At 54.2% G+C, this 21,441-nt stretch overlaps 1 protein-coding gene across 3 annotated transcripts; it reads left to right on the top strand.

Annotated features, from left to right (window-relative positions):
* The first annotated feature begins 5,271 nt into the window (after positions 1 to 5,271).
* LRFN1 (leucine rich repeat and fibronectin type III domain containing 1) lies at positions 5,272 to 19,725 on the top strand. Of its 3 annotated transcripts, none has more exons than XM_033226162.1 (5): positions 5,272 to 5,555; positions 7,986 to 8,018; positions 10,210 to 10,264; positions 10,971 to 12,413; positions 18,016 to 19,725. In XM_033226162.1, exons 4-5 carry the CDS (start codon positions 11,008 to 11,010, stop codon positions 18,911 to 18,913), a joined length of 2,304 nt encoding a protein of 767 aa, XP_033082053.1. In that variant the 5' UTR covers positions 5,272 to 5,555; positions 7,986 to 8,018; positions 10,210 to 10,264; positions 10,971 to 11,007; the 3' UTR covers positions 18,914 to 19,725. The 3 variants fall into 3 exon arrangements, with proteins under 3 accessions (XP_033082053.1, XP_033082054.1, XP_033082055.1); XM_033226163.1 differs by lacking the exon at positions 5,272 to 5,555 and adding an exon at positions 5,640 to 5,858; XM_033226164.1 differs by lacking the exons at positions 5,272 to 5,555; positions 7,986 to 8,018; positions 10,210 to 10,264 and having other exon boundaries at positions 10,722 to 12,413.
* The last annotated feature ends 1,716 nt before the right edge of the window (positions 19,726 to 21,441 follow it).

Genomic DNA, 21,441 nt, shown 5'->3' with positions numbered 1-21,441 from the left:
AGGAGCAAGGTGGAGCAGTGTGGCTTGGACTGAGGGGGCGGGGCTAGGCTGAGGAGTTCTGAATATTTTATACTCGGGAGTAGTCTCTAAGACAGAGGGATGGGGCGCGGACCGGAATGGGCCTTGCTTAGCTTTAAAAGGGCTGGAGTTTTTGCTTTGGGGCAGGGCCTAAGAGTCTGGGGGTGGGCCTAGGCTTGGAGCGGGGCCAGAATAATGGTATTGGTAGAGGGTCTGTGTTAGGTTTGGGGCGGGAATTAGGGCTCTAGGGAAACAATTAAGATATCTACTTCAACCTGTTGCCCGTTTTTCAGGCCAACTCACACATTCCCTTACCTTATGGGACATTCTCCAGCTGCTGGGTATACCATTCTAGGGAACCTGGGCTAGGAGGTCGTATTTATTCCTTCCTGTGGTCCCTGAACTGAGTCTGGAGCCGGACTAGCTCCCCAGTCCTCTCCCAAGACGCATTCAAGAACACATGTTGGGCCAGGCACGGTGGCTCATGCCTGTAATCCCAGAGGATCACCTAAGGTCTGGAGTTTGAGACCAGCCTGGTCAACATGGTGAAACCCCATCTCTACTAAAAATACAAAAAATAGCTGGGCGTAGTGGTACGTGCCTGTAATCCCAGCTACTTGGGAGGTTGAGGCAGGAGAATTCACTTGAGCCGGGGAGACAGAGGTTGCAGTGAGCCGAGATCGCACCATTGCGCTCCAGCCTGGGCAACAAGAGCAAAACTCCATCTCAAAATAAATAAATAAATAAAAATAAATAAATAAATAAATAAAACACATGTCTGGGTGCAGTGGCTCCAGCCTTGTAATCCCTACATTTTGGGGGGCCGAGGCTGGAAATCTTAGAGCCCAGGCATGTGCGATCAGCCTGGACAACATAATGAGACCGCTTCTCTACAAAAATGAAAAAATTAGCTGGGTGTGAGGGTGTGTGCCTGTAGTTGGGAGGCTGAAGTGGGAGGATCACCTGAGCCTGGGGAGGTCGGGGCTGCAGTGAGCCATGATCATGCCACTGCACTCCAGCCTGGGTGACAGAGGGAGACCCTGTCTTTAAAAAGAGCACATCTTTACTGAGTTCCTGGGTGGCAATCACTATTCTGGGCACTGGAGGATGTGGGTGGCCATGCCACTTCCCTTGGGAGGTTTACATTTCAATGACTAGACAGTCAATATATAACAATAAATAAGTAAACAAGTAAACAAATAAAATAAGAGGGTGACAAGAGCCAGGTGCAGTGGTTCACACCTGTAATCCCAACACTTTGGGAGGCCAAGGCAGGAGGTTGGCTTGAGCCCAGGAGTTCGAGACCAACCTGGGCAACATAGCAGGACCTCATCTCTTTTTTTCCTTTTAAAATAAAATAAGAGGGTGACAAGAGCCAGGTGCAGTGGTTCACACCTGTAATCCCAACACTTTGGGAGGCAAGGCAGGAGGTTGGCTTGAGCCCAGGAGTTCGAGACCAACCTGGGCAACATAGCAGGACCTCATCTCTTTTTTTCCTTTTAAAATAAAATAAAGAGAGTACTATAAGGGAAATAAGGTACTAGAAATGGTGGCACCTGGTGGGGCTGTTTGTTGCCGCCAGAGAACATTCCCTAACATTTACTATGAAACATTTCAAACATGCAGCCAAGTTGAAATAATTATATGTGTGTGTGTGTATATATATATACATATATATGTATATATACACACATATCTGTGTGTGTATATATACATACATACATACATACATACATACATATAAGTTTATTAGAGATAGGGTCTCGATATGTTGCCCGGCTGGTCTTGAACTCCTGGGCTTAAGTGATCCTCCCTCCTCGGCCTTCCAAAATGCTGAGATTACAGATGTGAGCCACCACGCCCAGCCTGAGTTGAAATAATTTTATAGTGAACACTTATATACTGATCACCTAGATGCCACCACAGACATGTCACTGTATTACTTCATCATATATCCATCCAGCAACTCTTCTTCCTCTTCCTCTTCCTCCTCCTCCTCCCCTCCTCCTCCTCCCCTCCTCCTCCCCCTCCTCTTCCTCCTCTTCCTCCTCCGCCTCCTCCTCCCCTCCTACTCCTCCTCTTCTCCTCCTCTCCTCCTCCTCCTCCTCCTTCTGCTTCTTCTAAAATGTATTTCAAAGTAACATCAGAACGCTGGTTGGGGGCCCAGGTAGGGATGGTGTCTGTAATTTGGGGATGGAAAAGGAAGGTCTCTCTGAAGGGATTACATTTAAGACCATCATGAAAAGAAAGAACCGGCAACCATGGAAAGGGGAGAAGAGTGCATATGCTCAGGGGCTGCTGCTGTGGGCTGGTGTGTTGGAGGAATAGGAAAGTCATCGTAGAAACTGAACAAGCGGTCCGGTGTGGTGGCTCACACCTGTAATCCCAGCACTTTGGGAGACTGAGGTGGGTGGATCACTTGAGGTCAGGAATTCGAGACCAGCCTGGCTAACATGGCAAAACCCCATCTCTACTAAAAGTACAGAAATTAGTCAGGCGTGGTGGTGGGCGCCTGTAGTCCCAGCTACTCAGGCTGAGGTGGGAGAATTGCTTGAGCCCAGGAGGCAGAGGTTGCAGTGAGCCGAGATCATGCCACTGCACTCCAGCCTGGGTGACAGAGTGAGGCCCTGTCTCGAAAAAGAAAAGAAAAGCCGTCATTAAAACTGAAAGAGGGGCCAGGAGTGGTGGTGCACGCCTGTAAACCCAGCACATTGGGAGTCTGAGGCAATAGGGTCAGCTGGGGCCGGAGCTCACAGGGCCAAATTGGCTGTATGAATAAGGCATATCTCCCTTGGTTTCAGCTTCTTTCTTCTTCCATCTCTGTCTCTCTTATTATTATCTTTTTTTTCTCTCCCTCTCTTTTCTACTCCTGTCCAGCCCAGGCCTGCCCTCACCCTCTTTCCCCTTTACCCCTACCCTGTTCTGCCACGTGCTATCTGTGCGACCTTGGGCAAGTGACCGAACCTCTCTGTGCCTCTATTTCCCTTATCCATAAAAGGGAGATGGTAATAGGACCTCTTCATCTGGCTGTTGTGAAGATTGAATGAAGTGATAGATGTGAAACCCTTAGAATCATTTCTGACACATAAATAGTGCTGTATATGTGTTCACTTGTGTTGTTGTTGTTATTCCTACCCCCACGCTCCAGCAGGGAGCACTAGCAACCATGGTGGGAGGTGGGGATGCTGCGTGGGTGGTGGCGATGAAGGGTGGAGTCTGGAGACTAGGAGAATTGTGAGTGTCCCCAGGGACATCTCAGAGTTGCATGTGGGGTTAAGGTTCACTGGAAGGAGTTATCTGCCGAGCTGAGCTTGATCTGGGGGATAGGGTGAGCTTCATGTAAATAGGCCAGGCACAGTGGCTCATGACCGCCGTGTTCAGGAGTTCAAGACCAGCATGGGGACATAGTGAGACTCCATTTATACAAAACCAAAACCAAAAACTAACAGCTACTGAGGAGGCTGAGATGGGAGGATCACCTGAGCCCAGGAGGTCGAGGCTGCAGTGAGCTGTGATCACACCAGTGCACTCCTGCCTGGGTGATGGAGCGAGACTCTGACTCAAAAACAAACAAACAAACAAAAAGAAAAATTAGACTGGGTGCGGTGACTCATGCCTGTAATCCCAGCACTTTGGGAGGCCAAGGAAGGCAGATCACTTGAGGCCAAGAGTTCGAGACCAGCTTGGCCAACATGGTAAAACCCCACCTCCACTAAAAATACAAAAAGTAGCCAGGCATGGTGGGACATGCCTGTAGTCCCAGCTACTCAGGAGGCTGAGGCAGGAGAATTGCTCGAACCTGGGAGGCAGAAGTTTTGGTGAGCGGAGACCATGCCAGTGCACTCGAGCCTGGGCAACAGAGCAAGACTCTGTCTCAAGAAAAAAAAAAAAAAAGAAAAGAAAAGAAAAGAAAAATTAGCCAGGCGTGGTGTTACACACCTGCAATCCCAGCTACTAGGGAGGCTGAGGCAGGAGAATCGCTTGAACCTGGGAGGTGGAGATTGCAGTGAGCCAAGATCATGCCACTCTACTCCAGCCTGGGCAACAGAGTGAGACTTTGTCTAGAAAAAAAAAAAAAAATTGGGAAAGGGGTTTAGGGGAGGACCTCTGTACAGTGGGATCCAAAGTGAGAAGGGTTTGAGACCCCAGGAATCTGGGGCATTGCATTCAACAACACAGATTTTTAGGGGAGAAGTTGCTGGGTTTAGGAACCCTGTGAATATCTCAGAAAGAGAAGGAGGGTGGCCTGAGATACTCAGTGGGGTTTGAGGGAAGGGGTGAGGTTCAGCTATGGGACAGGGGATGTGCAAAGGGTTCTGAACTAGGAAGGAGCAAGGCATTCTGGGCTCCATGAAAGTCACAGGGAGGCAGAACTTTCAGGGTCGGAGAGAAATAATCGGAGCAGGAAGGAGACAGGTCCTCAAGGGGACAGGACTAGTAGGGGGGTGGGAAAAAATGGGGCTAACTGGGGGGTTTTGGGAACCAAAGGATGTCTTGGAGGGGAAGGAGAGAGAAAGGTCTAAGTTCACCAAAGGGGTTGAAGATGGCTTGGGGTCTAATGGGGTTAATGGGGAAAGTTTAAGGGTCTCCCATGGGGATAAGAGACATTTTAGGGCCCCCTAGAAGTTAGGCATGGTTTGGAGTTCATACTGGTGGTAAGGGAATGGGTTAGAATCCTTTAGGGTAGAAGGACATGGCTGGGGGTCCCCAAGAAGGAGTGGTATATGGTTTGTGGTTCTGGTGGCTCTAGAATGTGGTTTGGGTCCCCAGAGGGAGTCAGGCACCATCTGGGATTTGGCTGACATATGGTCTGAAGTTTCCCTGGATGTTAGGGTATGATTTGGGGTCCCTGAGGGAAGGGGTGTGGTCTTGGGGTCCGTCTGAATGTTGGGATATGATTTAGGGTTGCTGGTGGGGTGGTCTGGATTCCCTTGGATGCTGGGATATGATTTGGGATTCTTCTGGGTTCCGGGGCATGGTCTGGGGTTCCTGACAGTGTGTGGGTCATAGTCTGATATCAAGCAGGAGAGCAGGGCATGATTTGTGGTCCTGGGTGGCCCTAGGACATCGCCTGGGTTCTCAAAAGAGGTGAGGCCTGATCCGAGGTCCCCTGGGTATTAGGACGTGATCGGAGGTCTCTGTGGGGAGATCCGGGGTCCCCAGGCCAGTTGGGGCGTGGTCTGGGGGGGGTCTCCGTGGAGGCCGGCAGAGCTGGGGGTGGGGCTGGGGAGGGGTCGGGGGCGGGCCCGCGGTGGCTCCGCAGTGGAGAGGGGTCTGCGGCGGACTCGGGGCGGGGATCCCGGGTGTGCGACCGCCCCGCCCGCCCGCCCCCACCAGTCGGCGCCCCCTCCCCCCTTGCGGCGGCGGTGGCGGCGGGCGGCGCGGAGGGCGGAGCTCGGCGGCGGCTCGGGAGGGAGGGTGGGAGGCGGGAGGGAGGCGGCCCCGCGGCACCGCGCCCCCTCCCCCGGCCCTCCCCCCACCATGGCGCGGAGCGAGGCGGCGGCGGCGGGGCCGGGCCCGGGGCCCCCCCGGGCTGGGTGAGCGCGGCCCGCAGCGGCCGGAGAGCGGCGGGCGGGGGCGCGGGTGTGTGCGCGGGTGTGAGCGTGCGAGCGTGCGAGTGTGTGTCCGCGGCGCTGCGGCGGGCCCGGCGTGCGCCCGCGCGGCCCTGTGTGTGCCCGGCGCCGGCGTGTGCGGCTCCCTGCCCGTGTGGCCATCGGGTGTGCGCGGGGTGTCGAGCCGGGCCGGCGTGTCCGGCTGTGCACTCGTGTCCCCCCGAGCGGCCGCCCCTCCGGCTGTGTGTCTGGGGGCTGTCGCGCGCCCATCGGAGGGGCTGTGTGCAGGTGTGTGTGTGCGTGGGTTGTGTGCCCAGGTGTGGGTCCCCCCAAGCCCGTGTGCGTGCGCGGCTAGCTGCGCTAGGTGTTTGTGTCCGGCTTGGATGTCCATCCCCGGGTCTGGGGAGCCGGGTGTGCCCGCTCGGGTGTCCATTTGTGTGTGTGTGTGTGTGTGTGTCTGCGGGTTGTATGTCTCCGAGGGTGTGTATCTGTGAGTCCACGGCAGGTTGCCGGCTTGGGGGCTGAGGCTCGGCGCCTTGTGGGTCCAGGCCTCGGTGTGGATTTGGGGGAGGGGAGTTCACCGCTCCCTCGGTCCATGTCAACTGGGGGGTCCTTAGCGGTCCTCGGGGAAGCGGCCATGTCTTCCCCTTCCCGGTGGTTGAGGGGGGGGATGGGCGGCCAGGAGGTGGACAGATGGAGAGGGGATGAGAGGCCGAGAAATGGACAGATGGGCCCTGAGGTGGGGGTTGGGGGGCGAAGACCCGGCCCTTCCCCACCCACTCCACCCTAATTCCCCCACCGGCCAGACATCTGCAGATGGAGCCAGAGTTACCTCCATCCTGATGGCCAGGCTGGGGGACCTTTGGGGCTGCTGGTGGGAGGATCTCCTTGAAACGGTGATCTAGGACTCAAACCCCCAAATCCTGAGTTTCCACCTGCTGAACTCTAACCTCTGGCCTGGCTTGTGCCCTGGTTTTTTGGGGGTGTGAGGGGGAGGATGCTGAATGTGCTGGAGGGATGTTAGGATTTCTTGGGCCTGGGAAGTAAGTAGGTGGGGTGGGGGGGGGTGCCTCAGGGCTGAGAGGGATGTGTGTCCAAGACTGTGTGAGTGTGAATCCGGGCCTGTCTACTGACTATGCTACTGTGGTTCAGTATTTTCTGTGCATTGTTAAGTGTGTAAATCACAGGACTGTTGTGTGAGCATGTGTCTGTTATGAGTGAACATCTTGGTGTGTCTGCAAAGGTGGATCTTTTTGTGCCTGTGTGCATGTTCCAGTGTGGATCAACCTCCTATCTGTATGCTTGTGGTTCTGTGTGTGTGTGTGTGTGTGTGTGTGTGTGTGTGAGGTGTGTATCTGTTGGCGTGGTGCTGTATCAACTTTGCAACGTGGAGATGTGTGAAGTTGTATGAGTGTGTCTGGGCATGTAAGAGTGTGCACTTGTGTGTCTTTGTGCAGGTGTGTGTGTGTTTGTTAGATGTGTGTGCCCCTGTGTGCTGGTGAGTGTGCAAGGTATATATGTTGTAAATGCATGTACCTGGTTGTCTGTTAGGGGGCACATGAGTTTCTCTGTTGTATTTGTGCATTTGTGTGTGTGAACGTGCATGGCAGAGTCAGTCTTGTACGTGTGTTGTTGCATGCAGGTGTGTCAACCTTGAGGATGTGTATCCATCTATGTTGTCTGTTTGTGTTTTGGTGTTGGTCTCTGGGGAGTGGGGTTGTGTGTGTTCAGACATGTATGTGAAGGACACATGTGTCTGTGCCCTGGCACAAGGCTGTCCCTACTTCTGGGCTCAGTGGGTTTGAGGCCCATGTGGCATGACCTCTGGTATGCTGGGGTCCCTGGATACAGTGTGTCCATGTGCCAGGCCAAATGCCCATAGAGGGCGGCGGGCACACAGATCATGTTGCTGTATTCATAGAAATCTGGATGTAGAGACTGGGGTTGTGGGCTTGTGTGGGTTCTGACATGGCCACACATGTTGGTGTGGGCAACGGTATCATGGCAAGGATGGGAAACTTTGGCCTTCTCCAGCTCTTGGTACCTTTCAGGACTTTGTAGTTGAGGGGCTGGGATGTAAACTCTTGGGTTTTAAAGAAGGGCCAGGGGTCTGGTCTGGACTCTTGGGTCAGAGAGAGGAGGGAGCTAGGGTTCTTGGCTCCTGAAACCCCAGAGGACAAAGCGCTAAAGTCCTTGACTCCTGGGCTTTTGCGGGTGAACAGCCCTGAGGCCTAATCTCCTAGGATTCCAGAGAGGACTTCTGGGTTCCTGTGAGACTATGCAAAACCCGCCACAGGAGGACTGAGAGAGTGATCACACCAGGGACTTCCTTGACTGGGATGGTCTCCAAGGCAGGATCTGGTGCCCAGAGAAGAGCCAGAATGATGCTAACAAGGTGGTTGTGTTCCTTTGCAGGTGCTGGCCCAGGCCCTGACTCCCTGAAGAGAGGTGAGTAGAGCCGTAAGGCTTCAGAGAGAGAGAGATGTGGGGTGATGGGGCTCGCTGTCAGCCAGCTGGGGGTCTGGAACCCTGCCTTGCATGGATTTCAGTTCAGGGGATGACAGTTTCCTGCAGGACCAGATGCCCACCACTCTGCCCAAGGCTGGGGAGTGGTGACAAGGTCAGGAACATCAAAGTTGGGTGAGGGCTTGCGGTGGCCAGGTGGCTCTGGGGTACAGGTAGCGGTTTTAGGCCAAGAGACATTCATTCTCAGGATGGTTAAGGTGGTTGGGAAAGCAGGGTTTCCTCATGATATCAGTAAAGGATACAAGAATATGTCAAGATATGAAATGATCCTTGCATTTAGAGGGTTGAATGAATATGTTTTTGCATTTTGTGTATGCGTGTGCATGGGTGTGGGAAGATCTCCTGATAGCCTGGCCTGCTGGTGGCTGAGAAAGCTGGAGAAAATAATAAATTAATAATAATAATAGTAATAATAATAATAATAATGATAATAGCAGCAGCTCCCATGTATGTAGTGTTTACTTTGTTAGGAACTATTCTAAGCATGTCATAAAATATTATCTCATTGAATCCTCATAGCAACCTTATGAAGTAGGTGCCATTGTTATTCCCATTTGACAGATGAGCACACCGAGGCACAGAGAGGGGAAGTCCCTTTATTGAAGTCACACAGTGGGGAGGTGAGGTCTGAGCCCAGGCAGTAGGGTGGATTCTGTCCTGCAGTGCTGCACTGCTCTCCATAAATGTTAGCTATTTCCCATTGCTATTATTATTCCCTCCATTTGAGTCCCCACCCAGCTGTTGGAGGCAAAGCTCTGGACTTCTGTTTCATAGACTGGGGTTCTGAGTCCTGGAGACCCCGCAGCCAAGCAGGTGCAGACTCGGGCTCCTAATTCTGGAGTCTCCCTTTCTAGGCCAGAGTTTCCAGTACATTGTAGAGTAGTGATCTATAGGGAGCGAAGGACAGGTTTGGGATGAACTCAGAGATGGTAGGACACCCCGATCCAGCCTCTTTTTCTGCCTTCAGCCTGGTCATTGTCTCCCTTAGTCGCTCTTTCCTCCTCTGTCTGTGTCTCTCTAATACTGTCTCTATTTTTCTTTCCATCTCTGTGTCTCTCTTTTCTGTGTCTCATTCTTCGCTCTCAGTTTTCTGTCTGTTCACCTTCCTTTCAGACTCATTGTCTTTTTGTCTCTCTGTTTCTCTCTGAATCTGTCTCTCTCTCTTTGCCAGTCCACTTCTCCCTCCCCCAGTCTCTCCCTGTCTCTCTTCACCTCTCTCTCTGACTTTCCTGGTCTCAGTCCCAGGCCCCCTCCCCAAGGCCAGAAAGATCAAAGCCACCTAAGGTCATAGCCCCAAACACAGATTCCCAGGAGGTAGGCCAGCAGGGGCTAGGACACAGGGCAGGGTGGGGTGAAAACAGTTTCAGGGACGCCCCCTTCCCATCCTTTCCTCTTCACCCCCCGCCCACCCTGTGTTGTGATGGGAACTGACATGTCGTGGGCTGCAGCCGCCGCAGGGGGAATCCCTGCCGGAAGGTTTTGCCTGGAGCAGAGACATAGCGTGAGTGTGTGAGTGTGAGTGTGTGAGAGAGTGTGCGTGTGTGTGTGTGTTGTGTGTACCCAAAGATGTGAGCATGAAAGTCTGCCCTGCTTGGGAGCTCAGCTGAGCCCGGGATGAAACCAGACCTCAGAGAAGGACTTCCTGAGGCTGAACTGGAAGACTCTGATGTGTTTCTTCTCAGTCCCTCCCACTTTCACACTCTCCCTGCCAATGCCAGAGGTGGGAGGGGGGAAACCCTTAACATTTATTGAGTACTTACTGTATGCCAGGCATGTTCGGTGGTACATGAATGAAGATGGTACAGTTATCATCCCAATTTACAGATTAAGAAATTATAGCCTAGCTAGGGGAAATCGTTGGCTTGGGGGTCACAGAGCTAGCAAAAGGGGAACCAGGATTTGAACCTGACTCCGTTTGATTTCAAAGTACTTACTCTCAATAATAGGGCACTGTTCTACGCCTGGTACATATTAAGCACTTCATGATCATGATGATGATTGCTGACATGTAATAAGCATATTTTATGTGCCTGGCACTATTCTAAGTATGCTATGTTCATCAATCCATTTAATCCTCACAGAAGTAAGGCCTGTTTCTATCTCCCTTTTACAGATGAAGAAACCGAGAATCAGAGAGGTTCAGACACTTGCTGGAGGTCACACAGCTAGTAAGTATCAGAGCTGGTATTTGGAGCTAGGGAGTATGGCTTGGACAGCCAGGGCCTTAAACCATAGTTAACAGTGATTTTTTAGAATATTTAGTGGGTACTGGAGGGCCCAGGCTGGGCCAGGTGTCACCACTCTGGTTGGGAGATCATGAGAGGTTTGGGAGCTACTACAGGAGGGGCAGAGGTGACGGTGGGACACGCAAGGTAGGGGCAAGAGTAATCTATCAACCAGTATAGAAATATTTTTATTTTTATTTGTTTTTTAAGATGGAGTCTTGCTCTGTCGCCCAGACTGGAGTGCAATGGCCTGATCTCCGCTCACTGCAACCCCCACCTCCCCGGTTCAAGCGATTCTCGAGCCTCAGCCTCCCAAGTAGCTGGCATTACAGGCGCCCGCCACCACGCCCGGCTAATTTTTGTATTTTTAGTAGAGACGGGCTTTCACCATGTTGGCCAGGCTGGTCTTGAAATCCTGACCTCAGGTGATCCGCCTGCCTCAGCCTCCCAAAGTGCTGGGATTACAGGCGTGAGCCACCGTGCCCAGCATGGAAATGTTGTAATCTGTTGTTAATAGCTGATAATGGGTCCTCTCACCATCTTATGGAACCCAGCTGTAGGGATAGGGGAGGGATCCAGGTCTGACTCGTAGCAAGACATCCCCTGGCGGCCAAGTCCCGTGCCTGGGTAACCGGCTCCTTCCCGGCAGGTCTCACCTCCCATCCCTCCTGCCTTCCCACTGCACCATGGCTCCAGGACCCTTCTCCTCGGCCCTCCTTTCGCCGCCGCCCGCTGCCCTGCCCTTTCTGCTGCTGCTCTGGGCGGGGGCATCTCGTGGCCAGCCCTGCCCCGGCCGCTGCATCTGCCAGAACGTGGCGCCCACACTGACCATGCTGTGTGCTAAGACCGGCTTGCTCTTTGTGCCGCCCGCCATCGACCGGCGCGTGGTGGAGCTGCGGCTCACCGACAACTTCATCGCGGCCGTGCGCCGCCGAGACTTCGCCAACATGACCAGCCTGGTGCACCTCACCCTCTCCCGGAACACCATCGGCCAGGTGGCGGCTGGCGCCTTCGCCGACCTGCGTGCCCTCCGGGCCCTGCACCTGGACAGCAACCGCCTGGCGGAAGTGCGGGGCGACCAGCTCCGCGGCCTGGGCAATCTCCGCCACCTGATCCTGGGAAACAACCAGATCCGCCGGGTGGAGTCGGCGGCCTTTGACGCCTTCCTGTCCACCGTGGAGGACCTAGACCTGTCCTACAACAACCTGGAGGCCCTGCCGTGGGAGGCGGTGGGCCAGATGGTGAACCTAAACACCCTCACGCTGGACCACAACCTCATCGACCACATCGCGGAGGGGACCTTCGTGCAGCTTCACAAGCTGGTCCGCCTGGACATGACCTCCAACCGCCTGCATAAACTCCCGCCCGACGGGCTCTTCCTGAGGTCGCAGGGCACTGGGCCCAAGCCGCCCACGCCGCTGACCGTCAGCTTCGGCGGTAACCCCCTGCACTGCAACTGCGAGCTGCTCTGGCTGCGGCGGCTGACGCGCGAGGATGACCTAGAGACCTGCGCCACGCCCGAACACCTCACCGACCGCTACTTCTGGTCCATCCCCGAGGAGGAGTTCCTGTGTGAGCCCCCGCTGATCACGCGGCAGGCGGGGGGCCGGGCCCTGGTGGTGGAAGGCCAGGCAGTGAGCCTGCGCTGCCGGGCGGTGGGTGACCCCGAGCCGGTGGTGCACTGGGTGGCACCTGATGGGCGGCTGCTGGGGAACTCCAGCCGGACCCGGGTCCGGGGGGATGGGACGCTGGATGTGACCATCACCACCTTGAGGGACAGTGGCACCTTCACTTGCATCGCCTCCAATGCCGCTGGGGAAGCTACGGCGCCCGTGGAGGTGTGCGTGGTACCTCTGCCTCTGATGGCACCCCCGCCGGCTGCCCCGCCGCCTCTCACCGAGCCCGGCTCCTCTGACATCGCCACGCCGGCTCGACCAGGTGCCAATGATTCTGCGGCTGAGCGTCGGCTTGTGGCAGCCGAGCTCACCTCGAACTCCGTGCTCATCCGCTGGCCAGCCCAGAGGCCGGTGCCCGGAATACGCATGTACCAGGTTCAGTACAACAGCTCCGTTGATGACTCCCTCGTCTACAGGTGGGTGCGGGTGCTGCAGTCCCAGGGCCTCCTCCCAAGCCCAGGGGGACCTTCTCTCCCGCCTGCCCATTCCCTTGGCCTTCTTGCTCAGCCAGGGTTCTAGATGGCTGAGAGAGTTGTCCCCGCCCTCCTGTGCCCTGTCTCCTCTTACCTCTATTTCTTACTGTCTCTATTTTTCATGCTTATAGAAAATATTCGCTGAGTACCTACATGAGCCCGACCAGGGCTGGGCACTGGAGTCCTAAAAATGACTGAGTTTAGCATGAACCCTGGCCTCATGGGGCTCATGGTCAATATCACTGCTCCCCAAAGCAATCTGATTGTGCACCTCTTCAGTTAAACATTTTGGAGCGTGAAATACACACACACATTTACAGTGACATTTATTTTTTTTTTTTTTTTTTTTTTTTTTTTTTTTTTGAGACGGAGTCTCGCTCTGTCGCCCAGGCTGGAGTGCAGTGGCCGGATCTCAGCTCACTGCAAGCTCCGCCTCCCGGGTTTACGCCATTCTCTCGCCTCAGCCTCCCGAGTAGCTGGGACTACAGGCGCCCGCCATCTCGCCCGGCTAATTTTTTGTATTTTTTTTTTTTTAGTAGAGACGGGGTTTCACCGTGTTAGCCAGGATGGTCTCGATCTCCTGACCTCGTGATCCGCCCGTCTCGGCCTCCCAAAGTGCTGGGATTACAGGCTTGAGCCACCGCGCCCGGCCTACAGTGACATTTATTTATTTGTTTGTTTGTTTTGAGACTGAGCCTTACTCTATTGCCCAGGCTGGAGTGCAGTGGCAGGAACTCAGCTCACTGCAACCCTCCACCTCTCCAGTTGAAGCGATTCTCATCCCTCAGCCTCCCAAGTAGCTGGGATTACAGGCACCCACCAACATGCCCAGCTAAGTTTTGAATTTTTAGTAGAGACAGGATTTCACCATGTTGGGCAGGCTGGTCTCAAACTCCTGACCTCAAGTGATCCGCCTGCCTTGGCCTCCTAAAGTGCTGGGATTACAGGTGTGAGCCACTGCACCTGGCCTACAGTGACGTTTATATTTATAAATTATATACCAGTACTACTGTACCAACACATTGGGTACATTACAGAAACAGAAAACAAAACATATGAGAAAAATATGTTATTTCCACCCTCCCTTGGATTTGAAGCCATTGCCCTCGTGTGGACAAACCGTATGGTGTCAACAGACATTTTGAAAAAAGAATTATTTTCTCCCATCACCTCCTTATTCTCTGGCTTTCACCTCTCTGTTCTCTACCTTCTCTGCCCTCATTAGGCACAGAGCCCCTGCTTTGTGCAAAGCTGTCCTGAGCTGGGTGCTGGGGACACAGGGAAACCACCCAGTCCCTGTCCTCAGGGAGCTCATAACCCAACAGGTGGTGGCCCATAGTACATTATGAGTTACAGCCCTGGCCTTGCTATATCTCTCCATCTCAGTAGTTTTTTTTTGTTTTTTTGTTTTTTGAGGCGGGATCTTGCTTTGTCACCCCAGGCTGGAGTGCAGTGGTATGATCATAGCTCACTGCAGCCTCAAACTTTTGGGCTCCAAGCAGTCCTCCTAACTCCTGAGAGTAGCTGGGATTATAGGCATGCACCACCACACTGGGCTAATTAAAAAATTTTTTAGTAGAGACGAGGTCTTACTATATTGTCCAGCCAGGTCTTGAACTCCTGGGCTAAAGGGATCCTCCTGCCTTGGCCTCCCAAAGTGCTGGGATTACAGGTGTGAGCCGCTGCACCTGGCCCATCTTGGTAGTTTTTTGGTATGGCTCTCTGCCATAGAATTGGCACACAGTGGGCACTTGATAAATGGTTGTTTGCCACATGGATGTCTCTCCTTCTAGCTCTGCCTCCCTCATGCACATTGTAGACCACCAGTTAAATGCTTCAGTCCTGTGCCTGGCTTCACATGGAGATGCCCAGAGGGGCTGGAGCTGTTTCCCTACCTGTGGAGAGCCCCAGCTCCTGGCTGTCAGATCTTCACTGAGAAACCTGCCTCTTGGCCTCCATCTCTACCTTTCCAGTGTTTTCTTGGCCATAGGCCTGGCACATAGTAGGTGCTTTCCCAGTTTTGGTTGAATGAAAAAAATACCTCTTGGCCAGGTGCAATGGCTCATGCCTGTAATCCCAGCACTTTGGGAGGCCAAGGCAGGCGGATCACTTGAGGTCAAGAGTTTGAGACCAGCCTGGCCAACATGGCGAAACCCTGTCTCTACTGAAAATACAAAAATTAGGCAGATGTGATGGCACGCGTCTGTAATCCCAGATATGCAGGAGGCTGAGGCAGGAGAATCGCTTGAACCTGGGAGGCGGAGGTTGCAGTGAGCGGAGATCGCGCCATTGCACTCCAGCCTGGGCGACAGAGCAAGACTCCCTCTGGAAAAACAAAAAAAGCCTCCTTTTTCCTTTGTCTCTGTCTTCCTAATTTCCCTCTCTTCTTGATTCTGGTCACCAAACACTGAGTAGATGCCTACTGTGTGCCCATCTTGTGCTAGGCCCTGGGCCTACTGAGATAGCTTAGATCCTGGCCCAGCCTTACAAGCATAAGGACAAACAAATGAACAAAACACAAACCCTCACAACAAACTTCCAAGCTTGCTACTTCATTTGATCTTCCCAGCTCCACTATGAAGGCGCGATGACCCTCTCTCCATTTCACAGACAGAAAAACTGAGGTTCAGTGGGGGATGTCACTTGCCCAAGGTCACACAGAAAGTAGCAAAGCTGTCCTTTTACTCTGACACACATTTGTTGGGCACCCACTGCTTGGAGGGGAGATGGATAATATATTTCTGTAAATAATTCTTAGCTTCTGTGACTCTCCACTTCTCTGTCCCTCTTTCCTTTGCTCTGACCCATGGCCACCACATGGTGGGGTGGGGGAGGTTCACAAGCCCCCAGACCCTGCATTGATGCAGGTGTTGGTGGCCCCCTGTCCCAGCTGGGCAACAGACCCTGGGACTCTTCTCTTCCCTGTAGGGCCCCAGTCCCAGTTCTCTAACTCCCACTGCAGATTCCTATGCCATGGTGCCGCAGGGGTTAACTTCCTCACGCTGTCATGGGCGGAGGTGACAGCCAACCAGAAGCCTGCTTAGCTGCTTGCTTCGATGTTGCAGCCAATTAGAGACACTTGGGCTCAAGCTTTCTTAAGGAGCCAGCCTCTGTCCTTGAAAAGGGGTGGGGGAAGCCCCTAGCAACTGGCTATTTAGGGGAAGGAGCAAGTGGAATCCAGAGCTCTGGAGAGGAGAGATGAAGCGAGGAGGAGGAAGGCTTAAAGCCAGAGTGGCCGAGGGTGGCTGGGGTGGGTGGCAGTGGTCTCTGAAATGGCAGTTAGGGGTGGGTAGAGTGGAGTTGGAGAAGTGGGTGGACCTTTATGAAAGGGCGGGGCCCTGATTGGAAGTGTTTTGGTGGGAGGGTGGCTGTTGGTAGTGGGAGAACCTCCTGGAGGTTGGATGACAGAGGTGGAGCTTCAGGGCCAGAAGGTGGTCCTGCTTGAGGGGAAGGCGAAGCATTGGAGAGATAAGCAGGACTTTGGAGGTGGGGGCGTGGCCTGTCAGAGGGGGTGGAACTTGTTCTGCATGGTCCCATGAGGAGGAAGGGGTGGTCCTTGTCTCCCGGGACCCACCAAGAGTCTTTGCCTGAGAGGAGAGCTTGTGAGGTTGCATCCTGGCCATGCAAATCAATGTGGACCGGGCAGTCCAGGTTTAGCTGAGGCTGGACGTGGCCCACAGTGTGGAAAGGGTGTGCCCAACAGAAGAGGGCCAAGGCCTAGTAGGAACGGCCCTCCAGAGGGATAGATCTTATAGATGGGAGGAATGCAATGGGCTGGACAGTGTGAGCCACAGCAAGGGTTACTGGCCAACACAAGGTGGGATGCAAGCTAATGATGATATCATTAGGTGCCAGGTCCTGGCTATGGTAACTCATTCATTCCTTATGCCATCTCTATGATGTAGGAATTATTATCATCCCCATTTAGGGAAAATGAGGCACAGGGAGGTTAAGAAACTTGGCGAAGTTGGCCAGGCATGGTGGTTCATGACTGTAATCCCAGCACTTTGGGAGATTGAGGTGGATGGATCGCCTGAGGTCAGGAGTTTGAGACCAGTTTGGCCAACATGGCAAAACCCCATCTCTACTAAAAATACAAAAATTAGCCAGGCGTGGTGGTGAGTGCCTGTAATCTCAGCTACCTGGGAGGCTGAGGCAGGAGAATCGCTTGAACCCAGGAGGCAGAGATTGCAGTGAGCCGAGATTGCGTCATTGCACTCCAGCCTGGGTGACACAGGGAGATTCTGTCTCAAACAAAACAAAACAAAACAAAAGAGAAACTTGCCTAAGGTCACAGAGCTAGCAAGTGGCAGAGGAGAGACTCAAACACGGGCAGTCTGGCCCCCAGACTCTGTCATCATCTTAACCACTTCTCTATACTAGCCTTCATTCGAGGGGCGGGGCCTACAGCAAGAAAGGAATATGGTGTGTGCTTTGCTACGTTTGACCCCTTTATGGAAGAAACTTACCTGGTAGCGTGATTTGGTGACTTCTGGTGGCACATGAACATATGAGGTGGTTGCCTTTAATATCTGGACAAGGAGCAGGGCCTGCAGTCTGGATGTGGCCTACACACAGTAGGGGAACCATCCCTAGTGGGCCATTGTGGGGTGTACCACCATGCTTTGAGACAGAGTCTCAGTCTTGTTGCCCAGGCTAGAGTGCAATGGCGTGGTCTCGGCTCACTGCAACTTCTACCTCCCGGGTTCAAGTGATTCTCCTGCCTCAGCCTCCTGAGTAGGTGGGATTACAGGCGCCTGCCACCACACCTGGCTAATTTTTGTATTTTTAGTATAGACAGGGTTTTACCATGTTGGCTAGGCCGGTCTTGAACTCCTAACCTCCGGTGATCCACCCTCCCTAGCCTCCCAGAGTGCGGCATTATAGGCGTGAGCCACTGCAGCCGGCCAAAGCTAGATGTTTTACCCAAAGGTGCTGCATGCAGATGAGGGGGAGTGACCTGCATCATGGTTTTCCCTGAAAGGCACGAATATGTATAAAAGAGGAACTAGAAGAGCATCCATTGTTCCAGTAGGAAATATGACAGGCGCTGTGGGTTGACCTTAGTGTCCACCTGCGTGGGGGATGGGGCATGCAGAAAAGGGGAGGTGGCCAGTATCGTTGGCCCAGTTTTGGGGTAAAATGCCTAGATGAAGGACCTTGGATGGTAGTTGTCCTAGCAAGAGTGAGACATAGCTAGGGAGCATGTCCCTTGAGGGCAGGGCTTGAAAGCCATAGCACTTCTCCCCTGCAGGGGCCGGGATATGCAGAGGAGGTAATATGAATGATAGATATATTGTCCCAGTGGCTGATGGGACACAACCAGGAGGTGGGTCTGAGGGCGGGGCATGCAGATGAGGGGTCCTGAAAGGGTGGGAATATGTTGATGGCGGCGGGGCTTGAATTGCTGCTGTTGTCTCAGTAGCGGGTGAGACTTCAGTAGCAGGGTTTAGTCCCCACTGTTCAGCATGGGCGGGGCATAAAGCGAAGGGGCGTGGTTCGGGGGGTGGGACTAACCCCGTCCTGACCCCGCCCCCTCCTGCAGGATGATCCCGTCCACCAGTCAGACCTTCCTGGTGAATGACCTGGCGGCGGGCCGCGCCTACGACTTGTGCGTGCTGGCGGTCTACGACGACGGGGCCACCGCGCTGCCGGCAACGCGAGTAGTGGGCTGTGTGCAGTTCACCACGGCTGGTGATCCGGCGCCCTGCCGCCCGCTGAGGGCCCATTTCTTGGGCGGCACCATGATCATCGCCATCGGGGGCGTCATCGTCGCCTCGGTCCTTGTCTTCATCGTTCTGCTCATGATCCGCTACAAAGTGTATGGCGACGGGGACAGCCGCCGAGTCAAGGGCTCCAGGTCGCCCCCGCGGGTCAGCCACGTGTGCTCGCAGACCAACGGCGCAGGCGCGGTGCAGGCCCCTGCCCTGCCGGTCCAGGACCGCTACCAGGCGCTGCGCGAGGTGGAGTCCCAGGCCGCCCCTGCCGTCGAGGCCAAGGCCATGGCGGCCGAGGCGGCATCCGCGGAGCCGGAGGCAGTCCTTGGACGTTCTCTGGGCGGCTCGGCCACCTCGCTGTGCCTGCTGCCATCCGAGGAAACTTCCAGGGAGGAGTCTCGGGCCGCAGGGAGCCCTCGAAGGAGCCGATCCGGCGCCCTGGGGCCACCAACCTCGGCGCCCCCTACCCTAGCTCTGGTTCCTGGGGGAGCCGCGGCCCGGCCGAGGCCACAGCAGCGCTATTCGTTCGACGGGGACTACGGGGCACTATTCCAGAGCCACAGTTACCCGCGCCGCGCCCGGCGGACAAAGCGTCACCGGTCCACGCCGCACCTGGACGGGGCTGGAGGGGGCGCGGCCGGGGAGGATGAAGACTTGGGGCTGGGCTCCGCCAGGGCGCGCCTGGCCTTCACCAGCACCGAATGGATGCTGGAGAGTACCGTGTGAGCGGCGGGCGGGTGCCGGGACGCCCGGGTGCCACAGACCAAACGCCCAGCCGCACGGACGCTGGGGCGGGACTGGGAGAAATCGCAGCGCCAAGACCTTGGACCGGAGTGGAGACGCGCCCTTGCCCCCGGGAAGGGGCGGGGCGGCCTCGGGCTGCGGCTTGAGACCACGCCCCCGTGCCCGGGGAGGGGTTCGGGGACCGGCTGCGGGCCTCCCCTCCCCTACGGACTCCTCGACCCCCCTCCTACCCCTCCCCCCGCGCGCTCGCGGACCTCGCTGGAGCCGGTGCCTTACACAGCGAAGCGCGGGGAGGGGCAGGGCCCCCCCGACACTGCAGCACTGAGACACGAGCCCCCTCCCCCAGCCCGGCACCCGGGGCCGGGGCGAGGGGCCCATTTCTTGTATCTGGCTGGACTAGATCCTATTCTGTCCCGCGGCGGCCTCCAAAGCCCCCAACCCCATTGCACTCACATCCCTGGTCCTGTCGGGTCTGGCTTGGGGTTCCCCTTTCTCTGTTTCCCTCGTTTGTCTCTATCCTGCCCTCTTGTCGTCTGTCTGTCGTGCCTGTCTTTCCCTATTTGCCTCTCCTTTCTCTGTCCTGTCGTCTCTTCTCCCTCGGCCCTCCCTGGTTTTGTCTAGTCTCCCTGTCTCTCCTGATTTCTTCTATTTACTCATTCTCCCGGGCAGGTCCCACTGGAAGGACCAGACTCTCCCAAATAAATCCCCACATGAACAAAATCCAAAACCAAATCCCCCTCCCTACCAGAGCCGGGACCCGCCGCAGCAGAATTAAACTTTTTTCTGTGTCTGAGGCCCTGCTGACCTGTGTGTGTGTCTGTGTGTGTGTGTGTGTGTGTGTACGTGTATGTGTTGGGGAGGGTGACCTAGATTGCAGCATAAGGACTCTAAGTGAGAATGAAGGAAGATGACTAACTAGGGCCAAGGGAGACTGGCAGACAGGCTTCTATCCTCTGAGAGACTTAGAGGTGGGGAATAATCACAAAAATAAAATGATCATAATAGCAAACACTTAACTGAATACTTACTATGTGCCAAGCACTTAAGTCATTTAATTCTCACAACAACACTAGGACATTGGTATTATTATCCTGTTTTCCAGATGAGGGAATTTCGGCCCAGAAAAGTTAAGTAACTGGCCCAAGGTGGCAAAACTGGGATTTAAAAAGGCAGGCAGGCCAACTTCTGAGTCTCTACTGTAGGGGTGAAAAGATAGCTTCCCTTTCACTCTGAAATGTCACTGGAATGGGCTGACAATAGATTTTACAAGAGAAAAGGCATACGGAAGGTATTTAACATGCACTGGGAAAATCACAGGGAAGTGATTACCCAATAACCCAGTGAGGTTTAGATGCTCATATACCTTTCTTCACAGGGAAAGGGGAGATGGGAAAAGGTAGGCAATTTTGAGGGGTAATAAATGATTTTGGGGAAAATAAATGGATCCAGGAGATAGAAATTAAATTGTAAATGTCTCTGGAATTTGAGCCTGACAGACAGATAATTTCTTGTGACAAAGTCCGTCCAGATGTAGTTACGTTTCTCTTTTTTTCCTGTTAAAGATAATGAAATGTCAGGGAGAGGACAGAAGGCACTTGTGTTCTTTTTGGTGGGTTATGGTCTTTAGGCAGATAGGAAGACATCAGAGGAAAGCTTCTTCCAGCATCTGTGGATCTGTAAGTGCCTTTAATTTAAAATAATCAGCATACCAGGGTGCCATATTTTGGGGTGACATTCCCTGAACTCCTTAAATACTCTTTTTTTTTTTTTGGAGACAGAATCTCTCTCTGTCGCCCAGGCTGGAGTGCAGTGGCATGACCTCAGCTCACTGCAAACTCTGACTCCCAGGTTCATGCCATTCTGCCGCCTCAGCCTCCCGAGTAGCTGGGACTACAGGTGCCCGCCACCACACCCGGCTAATTTTTTGTATTTTTGGTAGAGACAGGGTTTCACTGTGTTAGCCAGGATGGTCTCGATCTCCTGACCTTGTGATCTGCCCACCTCGGCCTCCCAAAGTGCTGGGATTACAAGCGTGAGTCTCCACGCCGGGCCATCCTTCAATACCCTTAACTAGAGCGCTCTACTGCTGAGCAGTTATTGAATATTCATTCCACCCGCTGAGACCTCACAACTCAGTGGAGTAGGGTAGATTGATCCTTCGTCCCATTTTACAGACAAGAACCTGAACCACAGAGAGATGAAGTCACCTGCCCAAGTCCCTCCATCCCCCCCATGAATAAATAGCAGAGCTGGAAGTTTGATTGTACCCCTACACTATGCTGCCTCTGGGGTCTGTGTCCGGCGGCTGGGGTATGGCCCCCATGACCTTAGCTGAACTTGGATATCCACAGCCAGCCTGGTGGGTGCAGGCATAAGAGGTCTTGTGTTGCTCCGCCTGGAATCTGAGGGACCCTGGCGGAGGACATGGAGGATGGTGTGGGGAGAGGAGTTTCTCAGGTGAGGCTGAGGGCTATGGCTGCGGAAGGAAAGCTGGTTGGGGAGAGGAGAGG

This window comes from Trachypithecus francoisi, unplaced genomic scaffold (genome assembly GCF_009764315.1).
Source record: "Trachypithecus francoisi isolate TF-2019V2 unplaced genomic scaffold, Tfra_2.0 Lachesis_group12, whole genome shotgun sequence".
NCBI lineage: Eukaryota > Metazoa > Chordata > Mammalia > Primates > Cercopithecidae > Trachypithecus > Trachypithecus francoisi.
This window is presented reverse-complemented; position numbering and strand designations above follow the sequence as displayed.